This window comes from Salvelinus fontinalis, chromosome 17, assembly GCF_029448725.1.
Source record: "Salvelinus fontinalis isolate EN_2023a chromosome 17, ASM2944872v1, whole genome shotgun sequence".
Taxonomy (NCBI): Eukaryota; Metazoa; Chordata; class Actinopteri; order Salmoniformes; family Salmonidae; genus Salvelinus; species Salvelinus fontinalis.
In genome coordinates, this window is record NC_074681.1 from 1,161,700 (window position 1) to 1,185,009 (window position 23,310).

Consider the following 23,310-nt stretch of genomic DNA (forward strand, 5'->3'; position numbering starts at 1 on the left):
CAACATGATAGTTTTAACCATGTTTTGTGGCTATTGTATTTGTTTGCATTTACTTGGGTTTACAAACATTGCATGTGACAAATATAATTTAATTTGACTAGATTTGATTTGAGTCATATAGTAACGAAAAAAGTGATAAACAAATCAAAATATATTTTATATGCGAGATTCTTCAAAGTAGCCACCCTTTGCCTTGATGACAACTTTGCACACTCATGGCATTCTCTCAACCAGCTTCATGAGGTAGTCACCTGGAATGCATTTCATAGTCACCTGGAATGCTTTGTTCAAAGTGAATTTGTGGAATTTCTTTCCTTCTTAATGTGTTTGAGCCGATCATTTGTGTTGTGACAAGGTAGGGGTGGTATACAGAAGATAGCCCTATTTGGTAAAATACCAAGTCCATTTTATGACAAGAACAACTCAAATAAGCAAAGAGAAACGACAGTCCATCATTACTTTAAGACATGAAGGTCAGTCAACCCGGAAAATTTCAAGCACTTTGAAAGTTTCTTCAAGTGCAGTCGCAAAACCATCAAGTGCTGTGATGAAACTGTATCTCATGAGGACCACCACAGCAAAAGGAAGACCCACAGTTACCTCTGCTGCAGAGGATAAGTTCATTAGAGTTAACTGCACCTGAAATAACATGTATGGAATCATGTAGTAACCAAAAAAGTGTTAAACAAATCTAAATATATTTTATATTTGAGATTCTTCAAAGTAACCACCCTTTGCCTCGATGACAGCTTTGCACACTTTTGGCATTCTCTCAACCAGCTTCGACGTTGTCTCGACGTTGTCACCTGGAATGCTTTTCTAACAATCTTGAAGGAGTTCCCACATATGCTGAGCACTTATTGGCTGCTTTTCCTTCACTCTGCGGTCCAACTCATCCCAAACCATCTCAATTGTGTTGAGGTCAGATGATTGTGGAGACCAAGTGATCTGATTCAGCACTCCATCACTCTCCTTCTTGGTCAAATAGCCCTTACACAGCCTGGAGGAGTGTAAGGTGTCCTTTAGTATGGTTTCTTTGACACAAAAGCAATAATGGCATTATAATGTTTACGTGTTTTAATGTGTACATATTACTCATCTCATATGTCTATACTTTATTCTATACTATTCTACAGTATCTTAGTATGTGCTGCTCTGACATTGCTCGTCCAAATATCTATATATTCTTAATTCTATTCCTTTACTTTAGATTTGTGTGTAATGTTAGATATTACTTGTTAGATATTACTGCACTGTTGGAGCTATAAATACAAGCATTTCGCTACACCGGCAATAACATCTGCTGAACACGTGTATGTGACCAATACAATTTGATTTGAATGAATATAAGTGTTGATATGACAGCAGTAAAAAATAGTACATTATTGTCAGCTCGTAATGTCGTTTTTTTTGCTTGAGATGTAGGGCCTGCTCTCTGTGATGACATTTTGTGCTGATAATCGGCCCGTAGCATTGTCTCCGGCTTTTTCTATCCAGGCGGTGCCGTCCCTTCCTCTCTCCTGTCTCACCGTTTCATTTGGTGGTGCTCAGTCCACACCGTTATGTATTTTTTGCTCTCAGGCCTCGGAGGTGAAGGTTCAGGGTGAGGCTTAGTCCTCGGAGGTGAAGGTTCAGGGGCTTAGTCCTCGGAGGTGAAGGTTCAGGATGAGGCTTAGTCCTCGGAGGTGAAGGTTCAGGGGCTTAGTCCTCGGAGGTGAAGGTTCAGGATGAGGCTTAGTCCTCGGAGGTGAAGGTTCAGGGGCTTAGTCCTCGGAGGTGAAGGTTCAGGATGAGGCTTAGTCCTTGGAGGTGAAGGTTCAGGATGAGGCTCAGAATCAGAAGAAGACGTCATGATTCATGTCTTCCATCTGAGTGGTTTTCCTTCATATCTTGTAGCAGCGCTAACACAGCGTGTGCATCCATTCGTCTTGGTCCTCTTGTCATTGTAAATTACACTGTGTACTCCAAGTAGGTCAGAGTAGACTGATACGACTGCTTGGATTTGGTGGACTGATAGAGGGTACATACCATTTGGAGATTATAATTAGAATATTCCAATACAAAAGAATGTTCCTCCTTGTTCTTCATTCACAAATAAAATCAAATGTTTATTGGTCACATACACATGTTTAGCAGATGTTACTGCGGGTGTAGCGCAATGCTTGTAATGGTTGATTACGTAATTATGTACAATTTGCATAAAAGGACAGAGGGGGGGGGGGCATGACTAAAATGGCGGAGTAGTAAAACAAACAAAATCATTCACAGTCCAAATGACGGCTTTAGCAATTTTAATGTGGGTTTTTATAGTAAAGGCATGTCATTTAGCTGTAAAAATGTATTCACTTTTAATGTGTCATAAGCACAACCAGTCATGATGTTTTCATCTGATCGTCAAACAAATCACTTTTTTTTTATAAGTAGGTTAACTTCGCACGTTTGTCCAAATATGTCCAGCATCCAAACAGTGCTCTGTGCACCCGCCTTTCCTTCAATTCACAAGTCGCTGGAGCTACTATCTCACCAGAGAAAGCATCCGAGCGAATGAAACAGCGCCCCCCTCTGTCTTACTATACGTAGCCCATGTGTCTGATGCTGTCTGGCCAAAAATGAGTATGACATGCCATACTATTTATGGCCAGACAGCATCAGATACATGGGCTATCCATACTGAGACAGAGGGGGCGCTGTTTTGCTTGCTCAGATGCTTTATCTGAGATTGACGCATCTTCCTGTCGGCTCGCATCTCGGTCAAATAAATTATCAATATTTACATATTTTATTTGGACACGCAACGATGTACGTTAGGGTCGGCCAGGCCGCCCCTAGGCTCACCCAAAGAACTGGCCCTGGCTAGCTAGCTGTAAACCTGGCTAGCTAGCTGTAAACCTGGCTAGCTAGCTGTAAACCTGTCTAGCTAACTGTAAACCTGTCTAGCTAGCTGTAAACCTGTCTAGCTAGCTGTAAACCTGGCTAGCTAGCTATAAACCTGGCTAGCTAGCTGTAAACCTGGCTAGCTAGCTATAAACCTGGCTAGCTAGCTGTAAACATGGCTAGCTAGCTATAAACCTGGCTAGCTAGCTGTAAACCTGGCTAGCTAGCTATAAACCTGGATAGCTAGCTGTAAACCTGGCTAGCTAGCTGTAAACCTGGCTAGCTAGCTATAAACCTGGCTAGCTAGCTATAAACCTGGCTAGCTAGCTGTAAAATAACTCACACAAACTGACTATATTGTGTCTGTGTGGTTGTTTTGCTCAGAGTATCTTCTACTGTTTTTCGTGTGATCATGGTGGCATGTCGTCTGACAGACAGGAAATACCACAAGAATGTCTGGATCTCTTTCTCAGATAAAATGTCTGACAAAGACATCAACTGGGTATCATCCACTGTCTGCCTGTAGGACTCATACTGTCTGCCTGTAGGACACATACTGTCTGCCTGTAGGACACATACTGTCTGCCTGTAGGACACATACTGTCTGCCTGTAGGACACATACTGTCTGCCTGTAGGACTCATACTGTCTGCCTGTAGGACTCATACTGTCTGCCTGTAGGACACATACTGTCTGCCTGTAGGACACATACTGTCTGCCTGTATTACACATACTGTCTGTCTGTAGGACTCATACTGTCTGCCTGTAGGACTCATACTGTCTGCCTGTAGGACTCATACTGTCTGCCTGTAGGACACATACTGTCTGCCTGTAGGACACATACTGTCTGTCTGTAGGACTCATACTGTCTGCCTGTAGGACACATACTGTCTGCCTGTATTACACATACTGTCTGCCTGTATTACACATACTGTCTGCCTGTAGGACTCATACTGTCTGCCTGTAGGACTCATACTGTCTGCCTGTAGGACTCATACTGTCTGCCTGTAGGACACATCTGTCTGCCTGTAGGGCACATACTGTCTGCCTGTAGGACACATACTGTCTGTCTGTAGGACTCATACTGTCTGCCTGTATGTCTGCCTGTAGGACTCATACTGTCTGCCTGTAGGACACATACTGTCTGCCTGTAGGACACATACTGTCTGCCTGTAGGACACATACTGTCTGCCTGTATGACACATACTGTCTGCCTGTAGGACACATACTGTCTGCCTGTAGGACTCATACTGTCTGCCTGTAGGACTCATACTGTCTGCCTGTAGGACTCATACTGTCTGTCTGTAGGACTCATACTGTCTGCCTGTATTACACATACTGTCTGCCTGTAGGACACATACTGTCTGTCTGTAGGATACATACTGTCTGCCTGTAGGACTCATACTGTCTGTCTGTAGGACACATACTGTCTGCCTGTAGGACACATACTGTCTGCCTGTAGGACACATACTGTCTGCCTGTAGGACTCATACTGTCTGCCTGTAGGACTCATACTGTCTGCCTGTAGGACTCATACTGTCTGTCTGTAGGACACATACTGTCTGCCTGTAGGACACATACTGTCTGCCTGTATGTCTGCCTGTAGGACTCATACTGTCTGCCTGTAGGACACATACTGTCTGCCTGTAGGACACGTACTGTCTGCCTGTATGTCTGCCTGTAGGACTCATACTGTCTGCCTGTAGGACACATACTGTCTGCCTGTAGGACACGTACTGTCTGCCTGTATTACACATACTGTCTGCCTGTAGGACTCATACTGTCTGCCTGTAGGACACGTACTGTCTGCCTGTAGGACACGTACTGTCTGCCTGTATTACACATACTGTCTGCCTGTATGTCTGCCTGTAGGACACATACTGTCTGTCTGTAGGACTCATACTGTCTGCCTGTAGGACTCATACTGTCTGCCTGTAGGACACATACTGTCTGTCTGTAGGACACATACTGTCTGTCTGTAGGACACATAATGTCTGTCTGTAGGACACATAATGTCTGCCTGTAGGACACATACTGTCTGCCTGTATTACACATACTGTCTGTCTGTAGGACACACACTGTCTGCCTGTAGGACACATACTGTCTGCCTGTATTACACATACTGTCTGCCTGTAGGACACATACTGTCTGTCTGTAGGACTCATACTGTCTGCCTGTAGGACTCATACTGTCTGTCTGTAGGACACATACTGTCTGTCTGTAAGGCACATACTGTCTGCCTGTAGGACACATACTGTCTGCCTGTAGGACTCATACTGTCTGCCTGTAGGACTCATACTGTCTGCCTGTAGGACTCATACTGTCTGCCTGTAGGACACATACTGTCTGCCTGTAGGACACATACTGTCTGCCTGTAGGACACATACTGTCTGCCTGTAGGACACATACTGTCTGCCTGTAGGACACATACTGTCTGCCTGTAGGACACATACTGTCTGCCTGTATTACTCATACTGTCTGCCTGTATGTCTGCCTGTATTACTCATACTGTCTGCCTGTATGTCTGCCTGTAGGACTCATACTGTCTGCCTGTAGGACACATACTGTCTGCCTGTAGGACACATACTGTCTGTCTGTAGGACACACACTGTATGTCTGTAGGACACATACTGTCTGCCTGTAGGACACACACTGTCTGTCTGTAGGACACATACTGTCTGCCTGTAGAACACATACTGTCTGCCTGTAGGACACATACTGTCTGCCTGTAGGACACATACTGTCTGTCTGTAGGACACATACTGTCTGCCTGTAGGGCACATACTGTCTGCCTGTAGGACACATACTGCTGGAGGAAAACTTGACTTAATGTATTTCAAATATTTAATGTATTCTATATTTTAAAGAAATACCTATAACAACCAACCAAGGTCATGGTGGATGTTTTGAGTGTGTGTAAGAGAGCGTGTTTTCAGTGTTTGAGAGTGTGTGTGAGAGCTAAGAGGTACCGGTATGTGTGCAGCGAGGCATGAATCAAGGACGGACCAGACATTGTAGAAGGCAGTCTCATCTCTGAATGGTCAGAGGTCAAAGAGGCAGTCTCATCTCTGAATGGTCAGAGGTCAAAGAGGCAGTCTCATCTCTGAATGGTCAGAGGGGCAGTCTCATCTCTGAATGGTCAGAGGGGCAGTCTCATCTCTGAATGGTCAAAGGTCAAAGAGGCGGTCTCATCTCTGAATGGTCAGAGGTCAAAGGGGCAGTCTCATCTCTGAATGGTCAAAGGGGCAGTCTCATCTCTGAATGGTCAAAGGGGCAGTCTCATCTCTGAATGGTCAGAGGTCAAAGAGGCGGTCTCATCTCTGAATGGTCAAAGGGGCGGTCTCATCTCTGAATGGTCAAATGGGCGGTCTCATCTCTGAATGGTCAGAGGTCAAAGGGGCGGTCTCATCTCTGAATGGTCAAAGGGGCGGTCTCATTGCTGAAGGTCAGAGGTCAAAGATGAGGGTTTAGAAAGAGAGATGGATGCATGTTAGAGTGGATTACTGAGGGGTTCCTAATGCTCTCTATCTATCTGTGTGTGTCGGTGTGTGTGCGTGTGTGTGTGTCGTGTGTGTGTCTGTGTCGGTGTGTCTGTGTGTGTGTCTGTGTCGGTGTGTGTGTGTGTGTCGGTGTGTCGGTGTGTACGTTACATTACATTACATTACAACCCGTTACATTACGTTACATTACATTACGTTATATTATGTTATATTACATTACATTACGTTATATTATGTTATATTACATTACATTACGATACAACCCATTACATTACATTACGTTACGTTACATTACGTTTCATTACATTACATTACATTACGTTATATTACATTACGTTATATTACATTACATTACAACCCATTATATTACATTACGTTACATTACGTTACGTTACTTTACCTTACCTTACGTTACGTTACATTACGGTACGTTATATTACATTACGTTATATTACGTTACATTACGTTAGATTACATTACGTTACGTTACATTACGTTACATTACGCTACATTACATTACGTTATATTACGTTACATTACATTACGTTACGTTACATTACATTACGTTATATTACATTACGTTACGTTACATTACGTTACATTACGCTACATTACATTACGTTATATTACGTTACATTACATTACGTTATATTACGTTACATTACATTACGTTATATTACGTTACATTACGTTACATTACATTACGTTATATTACATTACGTTACATTACATTACGTTATATTACATTACGTTACATTACAACCCATTATATTACATTACGTTACATTACATTACATTACAACCCATTATATTACATTACGTTACATTACGTTACATTACATTACCTTACCTTACCTTACCTTATGTTACGTTACATTACGTTATATTACGTTACATTACAACCCATTACATTACATTACGTTACATTACATTACGTTATATTACATTACATTACATTACGTTACATTACGTTACATTACGTTATATTACGTTACATTACGTTACATTACGTTACATTACGTTATATTACAACACATTACAACACATTACATTACATTACGTTACATTACGTTACATCACGTTACATTACGTTACATTACATTACGTTACAGTACGTTACGTTACATTACGTTACGTTACATTACGTTACGTTACATTACATTACGTTACGTTACGTTACAATACGTTACATTACATTACGTTACATTACGTTACGTTACGTTACGTTACGTTACATTACGTTACGTTACGTTACATTACATTACGTTACGTTACGTTACAATACATTACATTACGTTACGTTACGTTACGTTACAATACATTACATTACGTTACGTTACGTTACAACCCTTTAATAGGGATGTTGTGGGCAGACACATGTTTCCAGACAGCGATTCTCTTGGAAGTCAGAATGATGCTTATCAGGTCTGAAAGGCTTTGAACTCTCGTACACACACACGCGCACACACACACATACACACACACACACACACATACACATACACACACACACACACACACACACACACACACACCTACGCGCACACACACACCTACGCGCACACACACACACGCACGCACGCACGCACGCACGCGCACGCGCACGCACGCACGCACGCACACACACCTCACACCTCACACACACACACACACACACATACACACACACACATACACACATACACACATACACACATACACACACACACACACATACACACACACACATACACACATACACACATACACACATACACACATACACACACACACACACACACACTCATACTCACACTCACAAACACATTCACATCACAAACACAAACACAAACACATTCACACACTCACAAACACATTCACACACACACTCACAAACACATTCACACACAATCACACACACACACACACACACATACAGGTGGGGAACATCCAAATGGCAGGCATTAGTCTTGTTTCTTCTTCATCTCCTATTCAGTTTTTCTGCTGCCGTCATCCTGTACAGGAACTTGTGAGGGAACAGACGGATAGACAGGAAGGGCCAATGAAAAGCTCTTCTATTATGTCTCTGGGGAGAGTCAGGAAGTAAATGTCATGTAAATGTAAGGTGATTGGCTGGTGATGTGGTAGTGTGAAGGGTCAGAGTTTGGCCGTGTCGGTGTGTTGGACTAGATAAACACTGAGGCAGGTATGATACTCCTACTAACCACCTGTGTTTCTTTAATCTATTCTCCTCCTTTACACACGGGTCTTGTATATCTATACATCTCTAATTGTCTCTCTCTCCCCCCTCTCTCTCTCTCTTCATCTCCTCTCTCTCTCTCTTTTTATTGCTCTCTCCCCCCTCTCTCCCCCCTCTCTCCCCCCTCTCTCTCTCTCTCTCTTCATCTCCTTCTCTCTCTCTTTTTATTGCTCTCTCCCCCCTCTCTCCCCCCTCTCTCTCTCTCTTCATGTCCTTCTCTCTCTCTCTCTCTTTTTATTGCTCTCTCCCCCCTCTCTCTCTCTCTTCATGTCCGTCTCTCTCTCTCTCTCTTTTTATTGCTCTCTCCCCCCTCTCTCTCTCCCCTCTCTCTTCATCTCTGTCTCCGTCTCTCTCTCTCATCACGTGTGTTGCTGAGTGGTCTGACAATAGGAGAGGATTAGAAAGGCCAATCCACAGATGTAGACTGTGTTCTAGTACGTCTATATAATGATCTTTACCCAGGCTTACAATGGCTGTGTGGATGGGAGACTCAAGGTGTATGGTGTTGGGGTGTGTGTGTGTGAGTCTGTGAGTGAGTGTGTGTGTGTGTGTGTGTGTGTGTGTGTGTGTGTGTGTGTGTGTGTGTGTGTGTGTGTGTGTGTGTGTGTGTGTGTGTGTGTGATATGTATACACTGAGAATACCAAACAATCAGTTAAAACAAGAAGAAGCGGTTTCAGTGGACATGCAACCGCCAACGATGGACCGTTCAGGAGTGGAAAAATAGCACCTGGCCCGACGAATCCCACTTCCTGCTGCATCATGCTGAATGCAGTCTTCCTCATCCACCTCTTCCTCATCTTCCTCCGCCGTCTCCTCCTGCTCATTCCTCCGCCTCTTCCTCCTCATCCTGCTCGTTCCTCTTCCTTTTCCTCCTCTTCCTCCTCCCGCTTCCTCATCCTCCTCTTCCTCCCTCTTTGTCCTCATCCTGCTCGTTCCTCTTCCTTTTCCTCCTCTTCCTCCTCCCGCTTCCTCATCCTCCTCTTCCTCCCTCTTTGTCCTCATCCTGCTCATTCCTCTTCCTTTCCCCCTCTTCCTATAGAACCATATTCCCTTTATAGTGCACTCCTTTTGACCAGAGCCTATAGTGAATAGGGCACCAGGTATTACAGCAACAATACATCTGGACTGTTATATTGTAGAGGTTTGTTGTGGAATAAATGATATCCCTATATAACCACATCTACATGCTTCCTGAGACCACAGATCTCTCTAACCCCAACCCCCTCTCTCTTTCTCTCTCTCTCCCTCCCGCCATCTTCCTCCCACCATCTTCCTCCCGCCATCTCTCTAGCTCTCTCTCTCTCTCTAGCTCTCTCTCTCTCTCTCTCTCTCTCTCTCTCTCTCTCTCTCTCTCTCTCTCTCTCTCTCTCTCTCTCTCTCTCTCTCTCTCTCTCTCTCTCTCACACTGAATTGTACCATGAAAGTATTGTAGAAGTAATACGATCTGTCTCTCTCTCTCTCCTACACTGAATTGTACCATGACAGTATTGTAGAAGTAATACGATCTGTCCCTCTCTCCCTCAGGCTTACCAAGTTTCGTCAAGTCTCCTGAGGACCAGACGGGTATATCGGGTGGTGTAGCATCCTTCGTGTGCCAGGCCACAGGAGAGCCCAAACCCAGGATCACTTGGATGAAGAAGGGCAAGAAAGTCAGCTCCCAGCGCTTTGAGGTACGTATGGAGAATCACACATAGTACAGGGAGACAGGCAGGGAGACAGGCAGGGAGACAGGCAGGGAGACAGGCAGGGAGACAGGCAGGGAGACAGGCAGGGAGACAGGCAGGGAGACAGACAGGGAGACAGACAGGGAGACAGACAAGGAGACAGGCAGGGAGACAGGCAGGGAGACAGGCAGGGAGACAGACAGGGAGACAGACAGGGAGACAGACAGGGAGACAGACAAGGAGACAGGCAGGGAGACAGACAAGGAGACAGACAAGGAGACAGACAAGGAGACAGACAAGGAGACAGACAAGGAGACAGACAAGGAGACAGACAAGGAGACAGGCAGGGAGACAGGCAGGGAGACAGGCAGGGAGACAGGCAGGGAGACAGGCAGGGAGACAGGCAGGGAGACAGGCAGGGATACTAGCAGGGAGACATGGAGACAGGCAGACAGGGAGACAGACATACAGAAAGACAGGCATACAGAAAGACAGACAGGTAGACAGACAGGCAGAAAGACAGACAGGTAGACGGGGAGATAGGGATGGATACACACACACACACACACACACACACACACACACACACACACACACACACACACACACACACACACACACACAAACTCTTCTTTCATGTCCTTCTCTCACTCTATACAGCAGCTTCATCTACTGTATTTTCATCTATCATCTACCAGCCTTATCCTCCTTTTTCTCACACCACCATCTACCACATCCACCATCTCTACCATCCACCATCCACCATCCACCATCCACCATATCCACCATCTCTACCATCCACCATCTCCACCATCCACCATCTCCACCATCCACCATATCCACCATCTCTACCATCCACCATCTCCACCATCCACCATCCACCATATCCACCATCCACCATATCCACCATCTCTACCATCCACCATCTCCACCATCCACCATCCACCATATCCACCATCCACCATATCCACCATCTCTACCATCCACCATCCACCATATCCACCATCCACCATATCCACCATCTCCACCATCCACCATCTCCACCATCCATCATCTCCACCATCCACCATCTCCACCATCCACCATCTCCACCATCCACCATCTCCAGCATCCACCATCCACCAGCATCCACCATCCACCATCTCCACCATCCACCATCCATCACCATCCACCATCTCCACCATCCACCATCTCCAGCATCCACCATCCACCAGCATCCACCATCCACCATCTTCATCATCCACCACCATCCACCATCTCCACTACCCACCATCTCTACCATCCACCATCTCCACCATCTCCATAATCCACCATCTCCACATCGACCATTCACCATCTCCACCATCCACCATCTCTACCATCCACCATCTCCATCATCCACTATCCACCATCATCCACCATCTCCATCATCCACCATCTCCACCATCCATCATCTCCACCATCCATCATCTCCACCATCCACCATCTCCACCATCCACCATCTCTACCATCCACCATCTCCATCATCCACTATCCATCATCCACCATCTCCACCATCCATCATCTCCACCATCCACCATCTCTACCATCCACCATCTCCACCATCCACCATCTCTACCATCCACCATCTCCACCATCCACCATCTCTACCATCCACCATCTCCACCATCCACCATCTCTACCATCCACCATCTCTACCATCCACCATCTCTACCATCCACCATCTCCATCATCTCCACCATCCACCATCTCTACCATCCACCATCTCCATCATCCACCATCTCCACCATCCACCATCTCTACCATCCACCATCTCCACCATCCACCATCTCTACCATCCACCATCTCCACCATCCACCATCTCCACCATCCACCATCTCTACCATCCACCATCTCTACCATCCACCATCTCTACCATCCACCATCTCCACCATCTCCAAAATCCACCATCTCCACCATCTCCACCATCCACCATCTCGACCATCCACCATCTCTACCATCCACCATCTCTACCATCCACCATTTCTACCATCCACCATCTCCACCATCCACCATCTCCACCATCCACCATATCCACCATCTCCACCATCTCCACCATCCACCATTTCTACCATCCACCATCTCCACCATCCACCATCTCCATCATCCACCATCTCCACCATCCACCATCTCCACCATCCACCATCTCCACCATCCACCATCTCCACCATCCACCATTTCTACCATCCACCATCTCCACCATCCACCATCTCCATCATCCACCATCTCCACCATCCACCATCTCTACCATCCACCATCTCTACCATCCACCATTTCTACCATCCACCATCTCTACCATCCACCATCTCTACCATCCACCATCTCTACCATCCACCATCTCTACCATCCACCATTTCTACCATCCACCATCTCTACCATCTCTACCATCCACCATCTCTACCATCCACCATCTCTACCATCCACCATCTCCACCATCCACCATCTCTACCATCCACCATCTCTACCATCCACCATCTCCACCATCCACCATCTCCACCATCCACCATCTCCACCATCTCTACCATCCACCATCTCTACCATCCACCATCTCTACCATCCACCATCTCTACCATCTCTACCATCCACCATCTCTAACATCCACCATCTCTACCATCCACCATCTCTACCATCCACCATCTCTACCATCTCTACCATCCACCATCTCTACCATCCACCATCTCTACCATCCACCATCTCCACCATCCACCATCTCTACCATCCACCATCTCCACCATCCACCATCTCCACCATCCACCATCTCTACCATCTCTACCATCCACCATCTCTACCATCTCTACCATTCACCATCTCCACCATCCACCATCTCCACCATCCACCATCTCTAACATCCACCATCTCCACCATCCACCATCTCCACCATCCACCATCTCCACCATCTCCACCATCCACCATCTCCACCATCCACCATCTCTACCATCCACCATCTCTACCATCTCTACCATCTCTACCATCTCTACCATCCACCATCTCTACCATCTCTACCATCCACCATCTCTAACATCCACCATCTCTACCATCTCTACCATCCACCATCTCTACCATCCACCATCTCTACCATCCACCATCTCTACCATCCACCATCTCTACCATCCACCATCTCCACCATCCACCATCTCTACCATCCACCATCTCCACCATCCACCATCTCCACCATCCACCATCTCTACCATCTCTACCATCCACCATCTCTACCATCTCTACCATTCACCATCTCTACCATTCACCATCTCTACCATCCACCATCTCCACCATCCACCATCTCTAACATCCACCATCTCCACCATCCACCATCTCCACCATCTCCACCATCCACCATCCACCATCTCTACCATCTCTACCATCTCTACCATCTCTACCATCTCCACCATCCACCATCTCTACCATCTCTACCATCCACCATCTCTACCATCCACCATCTCCACCATCCACCATCTCCACCATCCACCATCTCTACCATCTCTACCATCCACCATCTCTACCATCCACCATTTCTACCATCCACCATCTCTACCATCCACCATCTCTACCATCCACCATCTCTACCATCCACCATCTCCACCATCCACCATCTCTACCATCCACCATTTCTACCATCCACCATCTCCACCATCCACCATCTCTACCATCCACCATCTCTACCATCTCCACCATCCACCATCTCTACCATCTCTACCATCCACCATCTCTACCATCCACCATTTCTACCATCCACCATCTCTACCATCCACCATCTCTACCATCCACCATCTCCACCATCCACCATCTCCACCATCCACCATTTCTACCATTCACCATCTCCACCATCCACCATCTCTACCATCCACCATCTCCACCATCCACCATCTCCACCATCCACCATCTCCACCATCCACCATCTCTACCATCTCTACCATCCACCATCTCTACCATTCACCATCTCCACCATCCACCATCTCCACCATCCACCATCTCCACCATCCACCATCTCTAACATCCACCATCTCCACCATCCACCATCTCCACCATCCACCATCTCCACCATCCACCATCTCTACCATCCACCATCTCTACCATCCACCATCTCCACCATCCACCATCTCTACCATCCACCATTTCTACCATCCACCATCTCCACCATCCACCATCTCTACCATCCACCATCTCTACCATCTCTACCATTCACCATCTCTACCATCCACCATCTCCACCATCCACCATCTCTAACATCCACCATCTCCACCATCCACCATCTCTACCATCCACCATCTCTACCATCCACCATCTCTACCATCCACCATCTCCACCATCTCTACCATCTCCACCATCCACCATCTCTACCATCTCCACCATCTCTACCATCCACCATCTCTACCATCTCTACCATCCACCATCTCTACCATCCACCATCTCTACCATCTCCACCATCCACCATCTCTACCATCCACCATCTCTACCATCTCCACCATCCACCATCTCTACCATCCACCATTTCTACCATCCACCATCTCCACCATCCACCATCTCTACCATCTCTACCATCCACCATCTCTACCATCTCTACCATCCACCATCTCTAACATCCACCATCTCCACCATCCACCATCTCTACCATCCACCATCTCTACCATCCACCATCTCTACCATCTCTACCATCCACCATTTCTACCATCCACCATCTCTAACATCCACCATCTCTAACATCCACCATCTCCACCATCCACCATCTCTACCATCCACCATCTCTACCATCCACCATCTCTACCATCTCTACCATCCACCATCTCTAACATCCACCATCTCTACCATCCACCATCTCTCCATCCACCATCTCTAACATCCACCATCTCCACCATCCACCATCTCTACCATCCACCATCTCTACCATCCACCATCTCTACCATCCACCATCTCCATCATCCACTATCCATCATCCACCATCTCCACCATCCATCATCTCCACCATCCACCATCTCTACCATCCACCATCTCCACCATCCACCATCTCTACCATCCACCATCTCCACCATCCACCATCTCTACCATCCACCATCTCTACCATCCACCATCTCTACCATCCACCATCTCTACCATCCACCATCTCTACCATCCACCATTTCTACCATCCACCATTTCTACCATCCACCATCTCTACCATCCACCATCTCTACCATCCACTATCTCTACCATCCACTATCTCTACCATCCACCATCTCTACCATCCACCATCTCTACCATCCACCATCTCCACCATCTCTACCATCCACCATCTCTACCATCCACCATCTCCACCATCTCTACCATCCACCATCTCTACCATCCACTATCTCTACCATCCACCATTTCTACCATCCACCATTTCTACCATCCACCATCTCCACCATCTCCACCATCCACCATTTCTACCATCCACCATCTCTACCATCCACCGTCTCTTGTTTTTTACCTCCTCCTCATCTATATCTCTTTCTCTCTCTCTCTCTCTCTCTCTCTCTCTCTGTCTCTCTCTCTCGCTCTCTCTCTCTCTCTCTCTCTCTGTCTCTCTAAACCTTTACCTCCATCTCTCTCTCTACCTCTCTCTCTCTCTTCCATTTAAGCCGTAAGGATGTGTAATATATACTAGTAAAGACACCCCCGTATCTCATGAAATGGATGTTTTTTTGTGTTTGATGTGTTTCCATCATTCTATTCCATCAATCAGCCTTTCCTCTGATTTAAAGTGACACCAGTCTCCGCTGACTAGAGCAGTTAAAACACACTATCTCATGCCTCCTGTGTGTGTGTCTCTGCCAGGTGATTGACTTTGATGATGGTTGTGGGTCTGTGCTGAGGATCCAGCCGCTGAGGACACACAGAGACGAGGCCATATACGAGTGTACTGCCGCCAACAGTGGTGGCGAGATCAACACTAGTGCCAAACTCACCGTGCTAGAAGGTAAGAGGTCTCCTAGTCTCTCTCTCTGTTCAGCTGTCTTTCTGTGTGTCTCAAAGCTTTCTCTCTCTCGCTTTCTGTCTCTCGCTCTCTCTCTGTCTCCCTCTTTCTCTCTCTCTCCCTCTCTCTCTCTCTCTCTCTCTCTCTCTCTCTCTCTCTCTCTCTCTCTCTCTCTCTCTCTCTCTCTCTCTCTCTCTCTCTCTCTCTCTCTCTCTCTCTCTCTCTCTCTCTCACTCTCTCTCTCTCTCTCTCTCTCTCTCTGTATTTCTCTCTCTCTCTCTCTCTCTCTCTCTCTCTGTATTTCTCTCTCTCTCTCTCTCTCTCTCTCTCTCTGTATTTCTCTCTCTCTCTCTCTCTCTCTCTCTCTGTATTTCTCTCTCTCTCTCTGTCTCTCTCTCTCTCTCTGTATTTCTCTCTCTCTCTCTGTCTCTCTCTCTCTCTCTGTCTCTCTGTATTTCTCTCTCTCTCTCTCTCTCTCTCTCTCTCTCTCTCTCTGTATTTCTCTCTCTCTCTCTCTCTCTCTGTATTTCTCTCTCTCTCTCTGTATTTCTCTCTCTCTCTATCTCTCTCTCTCTCTCTCTCTCTCTCTCTCTCTCTCTCTCTCTCTCTCTCTCTCTCTCTCTCTCTCTCTCTCTCTCTCTTTGTCTCTCTCTCTCTCTTTGTCTCTCTGTATTTCTCTCTCAATTCAAATCAAAGGGCTTTATTGGCATGAGAAGCATATGTTTACATTGCCAAAGTAAATGGAACAGACCATGAAAAGGGAAGATAAATTAACAGATACATATAGGTTGTATTTACAATGTTGTTTGTGATCCTCTGGTTGCCCTTTTCTCACGGCAACGGGTCACAAATGCTGCTGTGACGACACACTGCGGTATTTCGCCTAACACATATGGGAGTTTATCAATGTTTGATTTGTTTTCAAATTCTTTGTGGGTCTGTGTGATCTCTGTAATTCATACAGAAACATTTGTCAACCCAGGGGGCAATGTTATGCTTTGACTGCTGTGTCCTCATACAGACTGCCCAATATGGTTGACTGCTGTGTCCTCATACAGACTGCCCAAGGTGGTTGACTGCTGTGTCCTCATACAGACTGCCCAAGGTGGTTGACTGCTGTGTCCTCATACAGACTGCCCAATATGGTTGACTGCTGTGTCCTCATACAGACTGCCCAAGGTGTTTGACTGCTGTGTCCTCATACAGACTGCCCAAGGTGGTTGACTGCTGTGTCCTCATACAGACTGCCCAAGGTGGTTGACTGCTGTGTCCTCATACAGACTGCCCAATATGGTTGACTGCTGTTGTCCTCATACAGACTGCCCAAGGTGTTTGACTGCTGTGTCCTCATACAGACTGCCCAAGGTGGTTGACTGCTGTGTCCTCATACAGACTGCCCAAGGTGGTTGACTGCTGTGTCCTCATACAGACTGCCCAATATGGTTGACTGCTGTGTCCTCATAGACTGCCCAAGGTGGTTGACTGCTGTGTCCTCATACAGACTGCCCAAGGTGGTTGACTGCTGTGTCCTCATACAGACTGCCCAATATGGTTGACTGCTGTGTCCTCATACAGACTGCCCAATATGTTTGACTGCTGTGTCCTCATACAGACTGCCCAATATGGTTGACTGCTGTGTCCTCATACAGACTGCCCAATATGGTTGACTGCTGTGTCCTCATACAGACTGCCCAAGGTGGTTGACTGCTGTGTCCTCATACAGACTGCCCAAGATGGTTGACTGCTGTGTCCTCATACAGACTGCCCAAGATGGTTGACTGCTGTGTCCTCATACAGACTGCCCAAGGTGGTTGACTGCTGTGTCCTCATACAGACTGCCCAAGATGGTTGACTGCTGTGTCCTCATACAGACTGCCCAAGATGGTTGACTGCTGTGTCCTCATACAGACTGCCCAAGGTGGTTGACTGCTGTGTCCTCATACAGACTGCCCAAGGTGGTTGACTGCTGTGTCCTCATACAGACTGCCCAAGGTGTTTGACTGCTGTGTCCTCATACAGACTGCCCAAGGTGTTTGACTGCTGTGTCCTCATACAGACTGCCCAAGGTGGTTGACTGCTGTGTCCTCATACAGACTGACCAAGGTGGTTGACTGCTGTGTCCTCATACAGACTGCCCAAGGTGTTATTCTGCTGTGTCCTCATACAGACACCCCAAGGTGGTTGACTGCTGTGTCCTCATACAGACTGCCCAAGATGGTTGACTGCTGTGTCCTCATACAGACTGCCCAAGGTGGTTGACTGCTGTGTCCTCATACAGACACCCCAAGGTGTTAGACTGCTGTGTCCTCATACAGACTGCCCAAGATGGTTGACTGCTGTGTCCTCATACAGACTGCCCAAGATGGTTGACTGCTGTGTCCTCATACAGACTGCCCAAGGTGGTTGACTGCTGTGTCCTCATACAGACTGCCCAAGGTGTTAGACTGCTGTGTCCTCATACAGACTGCCCAAGATGGTTGACTGCTGTGTCCTCATACAGACTGCCCAAGGTGGTTGACTGCTGTGTCCTCATACAGACTGCCCAAGGTGGTATTCTGCTGTGTCCTCATACAGACTGGCCAAGGTGTTATTCTGCTGTGTCCTCATACAGACTGGCCAAGGTGGTTGACTGCTGTGTCCTCATACAGACTGCCCAAGGTGTTATTCTGCTGTGTCCTCATACAGACTGCCCAAGGTGTTATTCTGCTGTGTCCTCATACAGACTGCCCAAGGTGGTTGACTGCTGTGTCCTCATACAGACTGCCCAAGGTGGTTGACTGCTGTGTCCTCATACAGACTGCCCAAGGTGTTATTCTGCTGTGTCCTCATACAGACTGCCCAAGGTGGTTGACTGCTGTGTCCTCATACAGACTGCCCAAGGTGGTTGACTGCTGTGTCCTCATACAGACTGCCCAAGGTGGTTGACTGCTGTGTCCTCACACAGACTGCCCAAGGTGTTAGACTGCTGTGTCCTAGATAACAGTACAGCCGTTGCATGTTGTCTGTCCACCAAATGGAGGTTTGAACAGTCCGTTGTCCTGGGGTAATGGTTAAGATGTCCGTTGTCCTGGGGTAATGGTTAAGATGTCCGTTGTCCTGGGGTAATGGTTAAGATGTCCGTTGTCCTGGGGTAATGGTTAAGATGTCCGTTGTCCTGGGGTAATGGTTAAGATGTCCGTTGTCCTGGGGTAATGGTTAAGATGTCCGTTGTCCTGGGGTAATGGTTAAGATGTCCGTTGTCCTGGGGTAATGGTTAAGATGTCCGTTGTCCTGGGGTAATGGTTAAGATGTCCGTTGTCCTGGGGTAATGGTTAAGATGTCCGTTGTCCTGGGGTAATGGTTAAGATGTCCGTTGTCCTGGGGTAATGGTTAAGGTGTCCGTTGTCCTGGGGTAATGGTTAAGGTGTCCGTTGTCCTGGGGTAATGGTTAAGGTGTCCGTTGTCCTGGGGTAATGGTTAATATGTCCGTTGTCCTGGGGTAATGGTTAAGATGTCCGTTGTCCTGGGGTAATGGTTAATATGTCCGTTGTCCTGGGGTAATGGATAGGATGTCCGTTGTCCTGGGGTAATGGATACGGTGTCCGTTGTCCTGGGGTAATGGATACGGTGTCCGTTGTCCTGGGGTAATGGATACGGTGTCCGTTGTCCTGGGGTAATGGATACGGTGTCCGTTGTCCTGGGGTAATGGATACGGTGTCCGTTGTCCTGGGGTAATGGATACGGTGTCCGTTGTCCTGGGGTAATGGATACGGTGTCCGTTGTCCTGGGGTAATGGATACGGTGTCCGTTGTCCTGGGGTAATGGATACGGTGTCCGTTGTCCTGGGGTAATGGATACGGTGTCCGTTGTCCTGGGGTAATGGTTAAGATGAATGGAGCTATCTGAAGTCGGTTGTTTTCTGTCTACCTCCCTAGTCCCACCCTAAACCCTATTACAGTGCACTCGTTTTTTACCAGGGCCCATAGGAAATAGGTGTGTTCCCACACGAAAAAGGATCTATTTGATTTAAATATAGCTTCTTGTAAGCCAGCTCCATATCTCGTTTCTTGTCCGTCCCAGTCAGACATGTATTGGATGACATCATCGTGCGGTCTTGTCTGGCTGGAGGGTCTTTCATAGTGAAGAGAGAAGTGTTATTACTTTCCTTTGCACAATGGCAGAGATTTGTGTGTGTGTTTGTGTGTGTGTGTGTGTCTCTGTGTGTGTCTGTGTCTCTCTGTGTGTGTGGGTCTCTATGTGTCTGTGTGTGTGTGTGTGTGTGTCTCTGTGTGTCTGTGTGTGTGTGTGTGTTTGCGTGTGTGTGTGTCTCTGTGTGTGTGTGTGTGTTTGTCTCTGTGTGTCTGTGTGTGTGTGTGTGTGCGTGTGTGTGTGTGTGTGTGTGTGTGTGTGTGTGTGTGTGTGTGTGTGTGTGTGTGTGTGTGTGTGTGTGTGTGTGTGTTAATACTGGTAACGTGAGTCATGACATGAGCCAAACGTGAAACGTTGAGATGAATGAGGAAAAAACCTCTGAATCAGACATCTAGTAATTTAGTGTAAAAAGCAGACATGGCCTGTGATGGCACCATTCTCCCTATGGGCCCTGGTGTAAAGTAGTGCCCTATATAGGGTTTAGGGTGCTGTTTGGGACTGATGTCACTCATAAACAACATGTAGCCTACTGGTGTGTAAATCATGAATTCATGTGTGACCCCCAGTGGACTGTTAAATCAGGTCAATGAGTCTGACAGAGTTGTATCTGATCACGAATGTGTTTTTGTAATGATATAGAGGCTTCATTGAGGAAGTCTGCAGGTAGAGACGAGAGTTTAGAGGTTTAATGTAACAAAATAATCTATTCGTCCATCTCTCTCTCTCTCTCTCTCTCGCTCTCTCGCTCTCTCGCTCTCTCTCTCTCTCTCTCTCTCTCTCTCTTTGTCTCTCTCTCCCTCTCCCTCTCCCTCTCTCTCTCTCTCTCTCTCTCTCTCTCTCTCTTTGTCTCTCTCTCCCTCTCCCTCTCTCTCTCTCTCTCTCTCTCTCTCTCCCTCTCTCTCTCTCTCTCTCTCTCTCTCTCTCTCTCTCTCTCTCTCTCTCTCTCTGATATGCTAGATACACACACACCGGTTGTTCTGTAAGTCTGTAGTTGGTTGTTTGTAGCCTAGTGATCTGTCGAATTCACTTTAACTGAGCAGTGACTCTCTGAAAGGACTGCCTCTCTCTCTACCCTCTATTACCAGATGAATGTCCCACAGAATGGGATTGGATTGGCACAATAAGCGATTAATTATCCTGAATATTAAATAATCATAATTAGTTATTAATGAATATGCCTCTTTCTCTGCTGAGATAAAACCTTTAATTCACTAACACTTATAGCCACCTTTCATATTGGAATGTAACTGTTAGAGATTCCAGCCTTCTGGGGTTCTGGAGGAGGCAAAAGAAGCTTCGCTAGAAAAGCACGAGGCACCAGAGTGGCCTGCCTCCTACTCCTTCCTGTTTGATAATACTGGGTGTGGCATAGGGCTTTCTCCCAAATGGCACCCTATTCTCTATGTAGGCTCTGGTCAAGAGTAGTGCACTACATAGGGGATAGGGTGCAGTTTGGAACAAACATAGTGAGTCACGACGGGTAGTGTTGAAAGATCCAGGATGTAGAATTACGATTGGATTGGTTCAAAAGTGCCCACTCATCGACACGTCTCCTTCACAACGCTCTGTCCTTTCTGGAGGATTGTGGGAGGATTGTTGAAGGATTATTGGAGGATTGTTGAAGGATTGTTGGAGGAACGTTGAATGATTGTTGAAGGAATGTTGAAGGATTGTTGAAGGAACGTTGTTCCTCTCGTTACTTCGTGTCTCACGTCAGAGGGCGTAAATCCTCCGTCACGCTCCTAACCTGAACCCGATCTGTCTTGTAGGTCGTTGGAACTAATATTCAAATTTGAATATTGAGCATCTGCCATTCTGAAAATGTAAACATAGTTCCACATGTTTTATGTCACAGCGCTCTCGTACGACTCTCCATGAAATGAAATAGGAATAGAATAACTATATATTATTACAAACGTTGTGGTCGCCAGGCAGAGACCTGATCAGCTGTGTAGCCCCTGTAACTGTTGTACCAAGATATCTCTTCCGTCACGGACCAGAAAAAGCTTAGCCTGTTTAAATGTCCCTGAAGTTGTAGACGTGCAGTGCCACAGTTAAGAGAAGCTGACTGTTGTCAGAAATCAGTCTGTAGATCAGCATGTTTCTCCGTGATCGTATCATCGGGTCAGCTGAGCGCAGCAGCTGACTCGGGAAGGCTACTACTAATATTACTGCGTTGACCCGTAACGACGAACAGCTGCTTCATGAAAACTCTGAATAATGTTAGCATTGGGTGACGATGTCACCTAGGTAACCTTCTCTGGGTAATCTGTCATGGCAGTCTCAGCAGACGATGTCACCTAGGTAACCTTCTCTGGGTAATCTGTCATGGCAGTCTCAGCAGACGATGTCACCTAGGTAACCTTCTCTGGGTAATCTGTCATGGCAGTCTCAGCAGACGATGTCACCTAGGTAACCTTCTCTGGGTAATCTGTCATGGCAGTCTCAGCAGACGATGTCACCTAGGTAACCTTCTCTGGGTAATCTGTCATGGCAGTCTCAGCAGACGATGTCACCTAGGTAACCTTCTCTGGGTAATCTGTCATGGCAGTCTCAGCAGACGATGTCACCTAGGTAACCTTCTCTGGGTAATCTGTCATGGCAGTCTCAGCAGACGATGTCACCTAGGTAACCTTCTCTGGGTAATCTATGTCATGGCAGTCTCAGCAGACGATGTCACCTAGGTAACCTTCTCTAGGTAATCTACGTCATGGCAGTCTCAGCAGACAATGTCACCTAGGTAATCTTCTCAGTGTAATCTGTCATGGGAGTCTCAGCAGACGGTGTCACCTAGGTAACCTTCTCTAGGTAATCTGTCATGGCAGTCTCAGCAGACGATGTCACCTAGGTAACCTTCTCTGGGTAATCTGTCATGGCAGTCTCAGCAGACGATGTCACCTAGGTAACCTTCTCTGGGTAATCTGTCATGGCAGTCTCAGCAGACGATGTCACCTAGGT

General features: G+C 46.8%; 1 protein-coding gene across 1 annotated transcript in view; it reads left to right on the forward strand.

Annotated features, from left to right (window-relative positions):
* Nucleotides 1-23,310, forward strand: part of LOC129813543 (receptor-type tyrosine-protein phosphatase F-like) — a 488,239-nt gene that overhangs the window by 235,494 nt on the left and 229,435 nt on the right. Inside the window, exons 4-5 of the mRNA XM_055865838.1 lie at nucleotides 10,138-10,283; nucleotides 16,086-16,227. Coding sequence (XP_055721813.1) covers nucleotides 10,138-10,283; nucleotides 16,086-16,227 — 288 coding nt within the window. The remainder of the gene's footprint in view (nucleotides 1-10,137; nucleotides 10,284-16,085; nucleotides 16,228-23,310) is intronic.